At 39.7% G+C, this 12,741-nt stretch overlaps 1 protein-coding gene across 4 annotated transcripts in view; it reads right to left on the reverse strand.

Annotated features, from left to right (window-relative positions):
* YES1 (YES proto-oncogene 1, Src family tyrosine kinase) overlaps positions 1-12,741 on the reverse strand; it is a 64,636-nt gene that overhangs the window by 10,206 nt on the left and 41,689 nt on the right. For all 4 annotated transcript variants that reach the window (XM_059880779.1, XM_059880778.1, NM_001101060.1 and 1 more), the window contains 7 exon segments: positions 11,944-12,216; positions 9,946-10,045; positions 6,951-7,049; positions 3,762-3,865; positions 3,526-3,675; positions 2,072-2,227; positions 1,729-1,908 (listed from right to left, as the gene is read on the reverse strand). In XM_059880779.1, the coding sequence (XP_059736762.1) occupies positions 1,729-1,908; positions 2,072-2,227; positions 3,526-3,675; positions 3,762-3,865; positions 6,951-7,049; positions 9,946-10,045; positions 11,944-12,208 (1,054 nt within the window). In that variant the 5' untranslated portion in view covers positions 12,209-12,216.

Consider the following 12,741-nt stretch of genomic DNA (forward strand, 5'->3'; position numbering starts at 1 on the left):
GTACTCCTTTTCCTATTTGGAACCAGTCTGTTGTTCCATGTCCAGTTCTAACTGCTGCTTCTTGACCTGCATACAGATTTCTAGGGAGGCAGGTCAGGTGGTCTGGTATTCCCATCTCTTGAAGAATTTTCCACAGTTTGTTATGATCCACACAGTCAAAGGCTTTGGGGTAGTCAATAAAGCAGAAGTAGATGTTTTTCTGGAACTCTCATTTTTTTCGATGATCCAACAGATGTTGTCCATTTGATCTCCGGTTCCTGTGCCTTTATAAAACCAGCTTGAACATTTGGAAGTTCACAGTTCACATACTGTTGGAGCCTCGCTTGGAGAATTTTGAGCATTACTTTGCTAGCATGTGAGATGAGTACAATTGTATGGTAGTCTGAACATTCTTTGGCATTGCCTTTCTTTGGGACTGGAATGAAAACTGACCTTTTCCAGTCCTGAGGCTACTGCTGAATTTTCCAAATTTACTGGCATATTGAGTGCAGCACTTTCACAGCATCATCTTTTAGGACATGAAATAGCTCAACTGGAATTCCATAACCTCTACTAGCTTTGTTCGTAGTGATGCTTCCTAAAGTTCACTTGACTTTGCATTACAGGATGTCTGGCTCTAGGTGAGTGATCACACCATTGTGTTTATCTGGGTCATGAACACCTTTTTTGTACAGTTCTTCTGTGTTTCTTGCCACCTCTTCTTAATATCTTCTGCTTCTGTTATGTCCATACCATGTCTGTTGTTTACTGTGCCCATCTTTGCATGAAATGTTACCTTGGTATCTCTAATATTCTCGAAGAGATCTCTAGTCTTTCCCATTCTGTTGTTTTCCTCTATTTCTTTGCATTGATCGCTGAGGAAGGCGCTCTTATCTCTCCGCGCTATTCTTTGGAACTCTCTTAAGAATGTCAGTTCTTAACTTCTAGTTTTTCTGTTGCTTTTGGGGGGAAGTATTTTCCCGTCAATGGGCAGCTTGTAGTTGCTGCTGTCACCACTAGGTGGAGGCACCTCACTGACCAAGATGGACATCTGGAGAGCGATGACGCCATCAGAGGCTTTCACTGTGATTAGTGACTCATTAATACTGAAAAGAGGAGATAAAATTCAAGAGGGTAAAAAGCAGGCCTGTCAGCAAGCATTCTTGGTGACTTACTGGTCCCTCTTCCAATGCATCATCAGCAAAGGGGAAAGAGGGAAGAGAAACAACCTTTCCTTCTCCTTTCCCTGCCCTAATCCACCCTGTTACTGAAGATCCCACACCTTGGGGTCTGGGGTTTGGAGAAAGACACCCTTCAGCTGACAGCATTGGAAAAAAGAAGTTTCTAGGAGTCCTCAGAGTATATTAAAACTCGATAAAACTAATTTTCTTAACTTTACCTGATTTCTTCATTTAGCACTGAAGACACAAATACCGTTCTGACTGCGTTGTTTTAAATCAACTAGTGCAAATACTTTTTTTTCCTATTCTACTGCCTCTGGTCAAATGGAATGAAGGACTTTACTTTCAAAATAAATTCAGTGCCTTATTTTCTTTTTCAACTCTGTACTATCCTTCAGAATAACTGGGACTAATTACTAAGTATTCTGTTAACATATCAGATTTTCTCTTTTCATATGTCTACATAAAAATCTCCAATTAGAAGACACAATAAAAATCTGTATGCATAAAGATAGAAATGACAAAATTTATTAACACGAATATCCCAGAGATACTCACGTACACATACCTTTTGACATAAACTCAGTGACAATGTAAATCGGCTCTTCAGAAACAACAGCATATAGTGGAACAAGTTTATCATGTCTTAGTTTTTTCATTATCTGAGCCTCTTGAAGAAAAGCTTCTGGCATCATTGTACCTGGCTTCAGTGTTTTGATCGCTACTTTTGTGGTTCCATTCCACGTTCCTATAGAAACAACCCACATTTCACTATTTTAACCTATATTTTAAGAGATTTACAACAAACTTCAATGAGCAGCAGTAAGCTTACATATTTCAACATATCATAAATGATGGCCTTTTAATCTATGGCCAAACAATGAAAGAAAACAAAAGTTCAGGCTCCTTACCCATCCAAACTTCACCAAAACATCCTTGTCCTAGTTTAACCTCTAGTCGCAAAGATTCTCGCGGGATTTCCCAAGCATCTTTTGCTAGACCTTGAGTCTGGGGTTTCACAGTTGGACACACAGTTGTTAACTTATGGCATAAACCATCGGCATGTTCTAGATAAATGAATAAACTATACTGTAAATGAATAATTTACAAAAACTGAGGTATACATACTTGTACCAGTGTTTTTAAAAGTTTAAATCACAGGAAATAAAAACATGATGTTCTATCAGTTTTATTACAAAGGCACAAACACAAAAATGAAATTGCATAAAAGAAAACATACAAGAAGTGAAACATTTCATTAAATACATTTTAAAGTTATTATTTATTGAATACTTATGTCCCAATTATCGTGCCAATTCAGCACTTCACAAATTCATATAAAGGAATCTTAGAAAACTTAAGCAACTTTCTCAAGGCCACCCAGTAAATATGTGATGGAGATGGGTTTTAAACCCTAGATCAGACTGCCTCCAAAGTTCTGCTTGTGATCACTGTACTTTATTTCTTCCCCAAAGAGAATGTTACCATTAACAGCTATTTCTAGAATCCACAAGTGTTGAGAAGCACAATAAAATCAAGGAAAAACTTCTTTAAAGGACTGATTTTCAAATAAAGGGAGACACAAAAACAGGAAACTCCAAATTTACAATGGTTTGACTTGCGAATCCTGTTTACACACATTCTGTTCCACTCTTAACAAGTAACCACACACATCCACATTCTAACAAGTGCAATTACAACTGATGCTACTGCTTGGTAATGTGCTGAGTCAATGTCAAGACTGATGATTGACTTGATAAGACTCAATTTGCAGCTAGCTGTCACTGAAGAAGAAACTGTCAGGGAAACCCGTCACCATTGCCTTCTCCATCCCCTCCCCTAGTATTAATCATTTAAAGACTTGCGGATGCATTTATGTATCAAATTGGAGATTAAACATTTTGAGACGGAAGACTCTAATACTGACTACTGTTCAAAGATCGGTGAAGGACTGATAAATGTCTATACTTGCTACAGCTTAATTTTCCATGAAAACAAAATGCACCTTCAGATCACATTTCATTAGAGTCACACTTCACCAAGTCTTATGTAGTCCAGCTTATGCTGAGGAAGGCAACCCAACAGGACACATGATAACAGCTTTTTACTAATATGTTTAGTTTTACCTACTTAGTAAATATCCCAAAATAAAATTTTGCTTTTTCATTGTCACATCTATTTGGCACATCATACCGGAGCCCAACTCAGGTGGTAAGTATTTCTGTTCTTCATTTTAAAACTAAAATACACTGGGCACATTCTGTGTGAGAAGCAGCACACTAAACCTTCAGAGGCATGAAGACATGGATCTGTCCTCATGAAATTAAACACAAGGAAGTAACTTTCACCTGTGAAATGCACATACCTGTGTAGTGTTTTACCAGTTTCTGCAGAGTGTCAAACTGTGCTCTGGTTGTGATGTAGTATCCACCATTGTCAAGTTTCCTAATTTTGTAGTGCTTCACATTGTCACCCCTCACCTCATCCCAGTCCCGAATAGAGAGGGAGTAAGCACCTAGAGGGGAAATGGACACTCTTACTGTGTCTTCCTTAAAATACTGCCTGAGGAAAATTTTATACTTGGATTAACAATATTCATACCTTTAGTAGTTTCACTCTCTCTTACTAAGAAAATACCTCGCTGATTCCCAGGATTCAGAAGTAATCTTTCCGCATCTTTTCTCCCCATTTTGCCAAAATACCATCTGGGGGAAAGAAAGAATAGTGTTCTGAGTGAGAAGAGTGTAAGCATCAGAAAAATTAAGCACAGATATTAGTAAGAATGGAGTGGGGTAGGGAGGATGACAAAGAATAAAACACAGCTTTAAAATATAGCAGAACAAAATGGAAGGTCTTTCTTTAATAAGAATATTACAAGTATTACTGTCTGAATATATTCTGTCATAGTTTTTTCATATACTAACTATTCAACAGGTTTCTTAAACTCCACGTGGCAGTCAGAGGAACAGTAAATACAGCAGGAAAGGCAAGAGTGAGACTGCCTTTTAGACAATGACAGATGGAAACATTCACATTACAACAGGAAGAGGGAAAGGGCTTTCCTGGTGTCTTAGATGGGAGAGACTCTGACTGCTAATGCAGGAGACCTAGATTTGATCCCTGGAGATTTGATATGATCCCCCAGATTCAATCCCCAGGTTGGAAAAACCCCGTGAAGAAGGGAATGGCAACCCACTCCAGTATTCTTTCCTCCAGAATCCCATGAACAGAGAAGCCTGGTGGGCTAGGTGTTGCAAAAAGTCGGACACGACTGAACAACTAGCACACATACAGAAAGAGTAAAAGTGGTTCTCTGGCAGCAGTGATCATTTGTATTCTGTTTTGTTGTTCAATCGCTCAGTCGTGTCCAGCTCTTTACGACCCCATGGACTGCAGCACGCCAGGCTGCCCTGTCCTTCACTACCTCCCAGAGCTTGCTCAAATTCATGTCCATTGAGTCTGTGATGCCATCCAACCACCTCATCCTCTGTCGTCTCCTCCTCCTGACTTCAATCTTTCCCAGTATCAGGGCCTTGTCTAATGAGTTGGCTCTTCACATCAGGTGGCCAAAGTATTGGAGCTTCAACATCAGTCCTTCCAATGAATATTCAGGGTTGATATCCTCTAGGATGGACTGGTTGGATCTCCTTGCTGTCCAACGGACTCTCAGGAGTCTTCTTCAACATCACAGTTCAAAAGCATCAATCCTTTGGCACTCAGCCTTCTTTACGATCCTACTCTCACATCCATACACGACTACTGAAAAAACCATAGCTTTGACTAAATGAACCTTTGTCGGCAAAGTAATGTCTCTGCTTTTTAATATGCTGTCTAGGTTGGTCATAGCTTTTCTTAAAGGGGGAAAGCATCTTTTAATTTCATGGCTGCAATCACCATCTACAGTGATTTTGCTGCCCAAGAAAATAAAGTCTGCCACTGTTTCCCCATCTATTTGCTGTGAAGTGATGGGACCGGATGCCACAATCTTAGTTTTCCGAATGTTGAGCTTTAAGCCAACTTTTTCACTCTCCTCTTCTGCTTTCATCAAGAGGCTCTTTAGTTCTTCACTTTCTGCCGTAAGGGTGATGTCATCTGCATATATGAGGTTATTGATATTTCCCCTGGCAATCTTGATTCCAGCTTGTACTCAGTAAGATGCAAGTGAATCATACCTAAATTATTAGGGATCCTAGTGTGGGTTTGATTTTGTGAACAAAAATGCAATTTTGCTGTAGAGAAGCCACAGAATAGTGGAGAAGATAAAAGGACAAAATAGAATAGTGGAGAAGTCAAAAGGACAAAATCGAAAGTAACAAGTGCCAAAGCATAACAGAGAGTTATGGACACATTATACATCACAAATATAAGCAAACAAACATCGATCGAGCACCTACTATGTGCAGGGTGCTGTGTTAACTGCTGTGATATGAAGTATTTATGGATCCCAGGCAAACCTGCTTTGACATAAAGGTACAGGCATGTCTCAACTGTGTTTTGCTCTACTGCACTTTGCAGATGCTGTCTTTTTAAAAACTGAAAGTTTGTGGCAACCCTGCTTTGAGCAGATCTATCAAAGTCATTTTTCCAAAAGCATGTGCTAACTTTGTGTCACTGTGTCACATTTTGCTGTCTTGCAATATTCCAAACATTTTTTCCCACTTAAGACAGCGAATTTAATTGACAAATGTTGTGTGTGATCTGACTGCTCTATCAACTCTCCATCTCCTCTCTGCATGCCCCCGACTCTCTGAGACACGCAATACTGAAATCAGGCTTACAATGATCTCGAAGTGTTCCTTTCTCTGAGTGAAGGAACAGTCGATCAATGCAGCAAATTTCACTGTTCTTTTAAGAAACTGCCACAGCCACCCCAACCTTCCGCAACTACCACCCAGACCGTCAGAGCCATCGACATGGAAGCAGGACCCTCCATGAGCAAAGGGATTATGGTTTGCTGAAAGCTTAGATGATGGTGAGCATATTTCAGCAGTAAGTATTTTTAAAGAAGGTATGTACTGTTTTCTTTAGACACAAGCTATTGCACACTTAACAGACTACAGTATAGTGTAACTATAACTTTTATATGCACTGGGAAACCAACTCACTTTACTGTAAAATTTACTTTATTGTGGTTGTCTAGAACCAAATCCACAATATTTCCAAATATGCTTGTAATGTCACTGAAGGTGAACTTTAACGTTTTAAAAGTTGTAAGAATGGTTGTAGAACTCCCACTGACCCTCCACCGAGGTTTCCTGTTAACACTGCTTTGTCATATTCTCTTTCCCTGTGACGTGTGTGTGTGTGTGGCTGTGTGTGTTTTCTTCTGAACTGAATGACAGTCGCAAACATGCTGAACCACTGCCCCTGAACACCCCAGTGTGCACCTCCTAAGAGACAAAGACTCTCCCACACCACCGTGGAGGAAGCACCTAAGTCCAGGAGTGAACACTATGACACAGTAACACCAACTGAGGACAAGTTTCTGAAGTGAAAGAGTCTGTGGAATATACAAAGGGCTAATGCGATGTTTTTAAAGTGGGGGAAAAAAAAAAAAGAATAGGGACTAGGCATAATGCAGTATTATAAATGCAGCTTCATTTATGATCCTACTGTAAGCAAACACTATGGCATTAATTATTAATTCTCAAGTAACATCTATTAATACGAAACATTAGCTGTATTAAGACTGGCATGTAATTGTGTGTGTGTAAAATTGTGGCTAAGCAAAATGTGCATTAGACATTTTAAAAATCAAAATAATTAATAAAATATGAAGTGGAGCCGTACTCTTCAGCCTGAATGGAATCCGCCGGGGCTACGTAATTGCTTGGGATGTAGCCGTTCTTTCCTGTAGCGATTGATCTCGCCTCCCACCAGTCTCCTTCCCTGCAACACACAGAACAACAGTGACCACAAAGCGGACCGCAGCCCAGGACACAGTCTGCCGCAGTGCCGTCTTATATCTGAAATGGACAAGAGAGGTACTTCCAGTTTTAATTTATGCATTCGTTTGATCAAGAATTAAACTCAAAGAACAGTATTTAAAAAATAGGTTACATGAATTAAGGAAATAAGGCTAAGCAAAATCACAAATGCGTATTTTTGCTCTGAATCAAAAAACAAAACAAAAACCCTGAAAAACAAACCCCCTTAAAAAACCAAAACCCACCTTAATTTTACTTACAAAATCTCTTTTTTTACATAACTCTTTCAACCTAAGACAATAAACTATACTGAATAAAACAATTTGGCAAGTAAATCTTTCAGATTACTCAGTTTCGAGTAAATGTTTTCTCCTTTAAAAGCTTTACTGAGATATAATTTGTATACCATAAGATTCCCCTAAGATTTTTTGAGTTTTGCAACCATCACCACTATCAATTTCAGAACATTTTCACTGCCCACCAAAAGAAACTGTGTACCCATTAAGAGCCACACCCTATCCCGACCCTTCCCCATCATTTCCAACCACTAATGTGCTTTCTGTTTCTATGGACATGCCCATTGTGGGGACATTTCATGTAAATGGAACCACACAATATGTGGGTCTTTTTGACTGGCTTCGTTTACTAAGCATAATTTTTTCAGCATTTATGAGGTTTTTTTTTTTAATTGCTAAATGATCTTCTTTTTAACAGTACAAAAAAGTAATGTTCCTTTTTAGTCATATTGGGGGGGGGAAGTTCAGATGCCCTAGAACTCTTATAGCCAAAATATTTAGCAATGAGCGATAATAAAAAATTTAACTCCTGGAACAGTACATATTTATAAGAATGTTATCCATGAATATCCAAATAAGACTAAAATTAATTCAGAACATGAGACGTACATGTAATTTTTAACATGTAAGCCTTGAACTTTCCCCGAATTAAAGGAAAGGAGTGTATATTATCAATCTACAATGAGGAAGACACATGGATTCTGCTGCTCAAGATTAAATGCATGTTTGGCTTCACCAGAGGAAAGGTACTGAGAACACTGTCTACACTGCAATTTTATAAATGCCTGAGGTGAATTTGCTCTCCAAAAAATGAAATGGAAAATCCTTTGGATTTTCAAATGTTTACAAACTCAAGCACTTGCCTTGTAGCTTCCTGGTATATATTAAGTACATTCAGACACACAAACTGAAAACTCTGACCCTGATAACCGTTCAACGATTCATTCAGACTTTCACTATCTTTGTAAGTGACAGACCTTACAATAGGGTGTACCAGAAACAGGGGAAAAGTCCTTAACTTCAGGTAACTCTGTGGAGGGCAGGATCTGTCAACCTCAGCATGACTGACACTCTGGGCTGGCTAACTCTTTGCTGTGTGGGACTGGCCTGTGCACTGTCTGATGTTGACTAACAGCCCTGGCCTCTGTCTACCAGACGACAATTGCAGCACCCTGGCTGTAACAACCAAAAATGCTTCCAGACATTACCAAATGGGCCCTGGGTGATTCGGCCTCTGGCTGAGAACCACTGATGTAAAAGAATGACAGTGAAGTGAAGTCACTCAGTCATGTCTGACTCTTTGCAACCCCATGGACTATAGCCTATCAGGATTCTCTGTCCATGGGATTTTCCAGGCAAGAGTACTGGAGTGGGGTGCCATTGCCTTCTCCAGGGGATCTTCCCGACCCAGGGATCGAACCCGGGTCTCCCGCATTGTAGGCAGAGGCTTTTACCGTATGAGCCACCAGGGAAGAGCCAAAAGAATGATAGGCAGGTGATAAACTACAATTCAAAACTGTGGTGGCAGCTGTAACTGAGCTTGGCACAGGCTACTACGTGAACATTTAAGAGAGACACCCAATCCAGCAGGAGGTGGGGACTGGGCCAGGCAGGGAAGGTAGAAAGAAAATCAAGGAAGGTATCCTTGAGAAAGGACACAGGAAAATACACTTTGAACGACAGATAGGGTTGGCTAGATAAAGGAAGAAAAATGGAGACAAGAAGTCACATTTCAGAAAGAAGAAATCACATGCGTAAAGGCATAGAGAAGGGGAGAACCCTGGTGTATCCAGAGCCACAAGTAACTGAGTCTGGGAGGGCAGTGGAGTGGGGAAGGGGGAGAGGCTTGATGAACGATGCCCGCTCTTATTGCTGTTTCATCTTCACAGCAGTGAGCAGTTACTGAAGGACTTTAAAGAAGAAAGACAGGATTGTATTTCATGTTCTCGAACAATAACTGGTAGCAAGTGGGAATAAGGAGGGAAGAAAACATGCCTGGATGCAGAGAGACCATAAATATCTATTTTGAGAAGTTGCAAAGTGGCTGCTGTGCCTGCTAATGAAATTATGGGATCTGTTTTTCATAACAAGCATTGAATTTTCTAAGGTGGATCACTAAATGACCAAAAGTCTGAGAGTCACATAAGGAAGAGACAGTTTGGGACTGCAGGGGCTCCTCAGCCTTTTTCTTGTTTTTTTTGAGAAAGAGATAAGATTTTACACCACCTGGTACTTAGAGAAAAGGGATCATAGAAATCTCTTTATAAAGGGTTTTTTTTTTTTTTTTTTTAAGTAATGTACTTACTTTCATATATTCCCTCAATCCTCATTCTTAAAACTGTTTATAGCAGAACCACAGCAATACAATTTGTAGAAGTTGTAACTTTTGGCTTGAGCAGTAGTCTTCTACCACGTGTCTAAAAGAACCAATGTATCATCCAACCCAGTGGGCAGAGACCCACGCCCCACCACTCTCATCTCTGAATCAACTAGGTCAGTGGTTTCGGTGTAAAGTAGGCTGCCACTGGTATTTCTCCCTTGTAAAAAACTTGTAACACTTACGTGTTGTTAATTATTTGAAATCTTTCACCTTTCTTAAATGAAAGGTCTTCTGTAGTTCTAGCTTCATAATCATATAAGGCCACAAATATAGTAACACCACCTATTGGGGGAAAGAAAGACCAAGGTAAATTATACAGACAAATTAACAACATAGAAATTTATCAGTAAAAACATTGCCAATGATGATAAAGAAAGCTTAAGCATAGTTCTCTGCCTAGTGTCCAGAATCAATTTTTAAAAGTTAGAGATTTGGGCCACTGAAGTTTTCAAGTTAATAAGATGATGTCTTAAGGTCTTCCATGAGACTACTATACTGTACAGATTCTAAAATTCTACAGAGCCAGAGAAACCTTTTTAATCATGATTCATATTTGCAACATCTCTAGCTTGAGAAGTGATGTGGTGATCGATGATTCAGTCACTAAGTTGACTCTTGCAACCCCATAGACTGTAGCTGCCCACCAGGTTCCTCTGTCCAGGGGTTTCCCAGGGAAGAATACTGGAGTGGGTTGCCATTTCCTTCTCAAGGGGATCTTCCCTACCCAAGGATTGAACTTGAGGTTCCTGCATTGCAGGCAGATATTTACTGCTGAGCCACCAGGAAAGCCCAAGTTCAAATCAATTTTTTTTGGCAGAAAAAGCATTAACAAGTATTATAAACTACTGGCATGGATCACCTCAAATTCTTAAAAACAACAGGTGAACATTTCCATCCTTAATACTTACTGTGTAGCACAAGGAACTCTACTATGTGGGAACAGAAAGTAAAAAGAGTATATATAACTGATTCACTTTGCTGTACAGCAGAAACTAACACAACCTTGTAAATCAACTATACTCCAATAAAAATTAATTAAAAAAGACTAATGATTAACAGTAATAACTAGGTTTTTAATTAATATTATTTATTATATTTAACAGAGATTAAAAAACAGCATGTTTTTCTTAGAAAGTAAATGGTATGCCTGATAAGGATTATAAATTAAAATAATAATCATGTCATATAAATCACTGTATGTGGATGCTTAAGAGATTAGCAATTTAAATAATCAAATTATTATCTGCAAGGGGAAGAACAGAATCTCATTTATCTGGCTTTGCTCCTGAGGCCCAGCCATGCATTAACTACCCATTTGGCATTTCAATGTCTATCAAGCATTTACAATTTATTAGGTACAAAATAAAGGTGTTGATTTTTCTCCTCCAACCTGTATTGCTGAAGTCTTCACTATTTCAGCAAACACTATCAGTCAATCAGGTACTCAAAGCCAATCCCATTAACAGCATTGCCAGTTCTACCCCTTAAGTACCTTATCCACTTCCTTGTCCATTTCAGTGCTTCCATCCTAATTCAAGGATGTTATTTCTGTTATTTCTCACTGGGAGTGTAGTAGCCCAACTCACTATCTGCTTTCCCTATATCCATTCTCCACACAGCTAGCCAGAGGGAGTGTGGGGAATTCAGAGTTACGTGGAATTCAATCGTGCAAATCCTGTACTGATCTCTTCAATAGCTTCCTTCTGACTTTGAATAGGACCCAAACTTCATACTATGGTTTGTGTGTGTGTTTGAGTCACTCAGTCATGTCCAACTCCTTGGGCTCCCATGGACTGTAGCCCATCCGGCTCCTCTGTCCATGGAATTCTCCAGGCAAGAACACTGGAGTGGGCTGCCATTCCCTTCTCCAAGGGATCTTCCTGACCAAAGGATTGAACCTGGGTCTCCCACATTGCAGGTAGATTCATTACCATCTGAGCCACCAGGGAAGCCCAATTAATGGTATAAACCAGTACATAATCACCATCAGATTACTGCCAAATTTCTGAGAATAATATCCATGTAGAGTTTACTTTGTATGTTGGAGGTTTTTAATTTTCACATAAACTTAAACACCCCATCCCTAGCCCCTCGTAACTCATTTCTCTTACAGAAGACCAACTTGATGTATCTATTGCCTAGGGTCACATTCTCAAATAGACTGTCCATCTAAAGCTCACCTGTTAAACCAGCAGGATATGAACTTGGCACCACTGAAAACGAGGAAGATGCTCCTCCAAAAGGTGTCACCGCCGAGGACCCTCCGAATGGCGTCATGGAGAGGCTGCTGAAATTGGCAGATGTGCTCTTCGTGGAGGATGTTGGTGCCACCACAGCGTGTTCTCCTCCATAATGGCCTACTCCTGTGCTGACCGGCTCTGGCGTGTTTTCTGGTCTATATTTAATGGATGGACTTTTGTTCTCTTTACTTTTAATGCAGCCCATTATCAAGCCTACAAAGGTATTAAGGCAAAGTGTGAGAAGCAGTTAACATAAAGGATACTTCAAAAGAGGTGTACTTTAACAGTTGCCTTTAAACCAGGCATTTCTCTCCTGCAAAAAAGTAACAATAACAAATAAACCAAAAAATCCTAGGCAGCTAAAAATAGTCTCTCCTCATTTATTTTTATTGTAGTTCTGCTAACATATCATTCTAATCATGTCATTCTCCAGCTCAATCACCGTTAATGGCTCAACGACAACATGCCACAGTGTCCTGGGAAAACCGTGGGCTCTGAAGTCAGAAGCCGAAGGCTGAATCCTGGCTTCCTACTTTCTAGTGGAGTCATTTCAGGTACGTTGCTTAACTTCGCTGCAACCTCAGTTCCTTGAAAGAGGAGAACAATATCACCTACTTCATAAGGTTTTCCATGAGAAGTAAGTTTATTTACCACAACTTCTAGACTATCTCTGAGACACAGCAGGTACTAGCAAATTCTGGCAGTTTTCCTTCTATCTATACCAGCGCTGTGTAACAG

This window comes from Bos taurus, chromosome 24 (genome assembly GCF_002263795.3).
Source record: "Bos taurus isolate L1 Dominette 01449 registration number 42190680 breed Hereford chromosome 24, ARS-UCD2.0, whole genome shotgun sequence".
In the NCBI taxonomy this organism is placed as follows: domain Eukaryota; kingdom Metazoa; phylum Chordata; class Mammalia; order Artiodactyla; family Bovidae; genus Bos; species Bos taurus.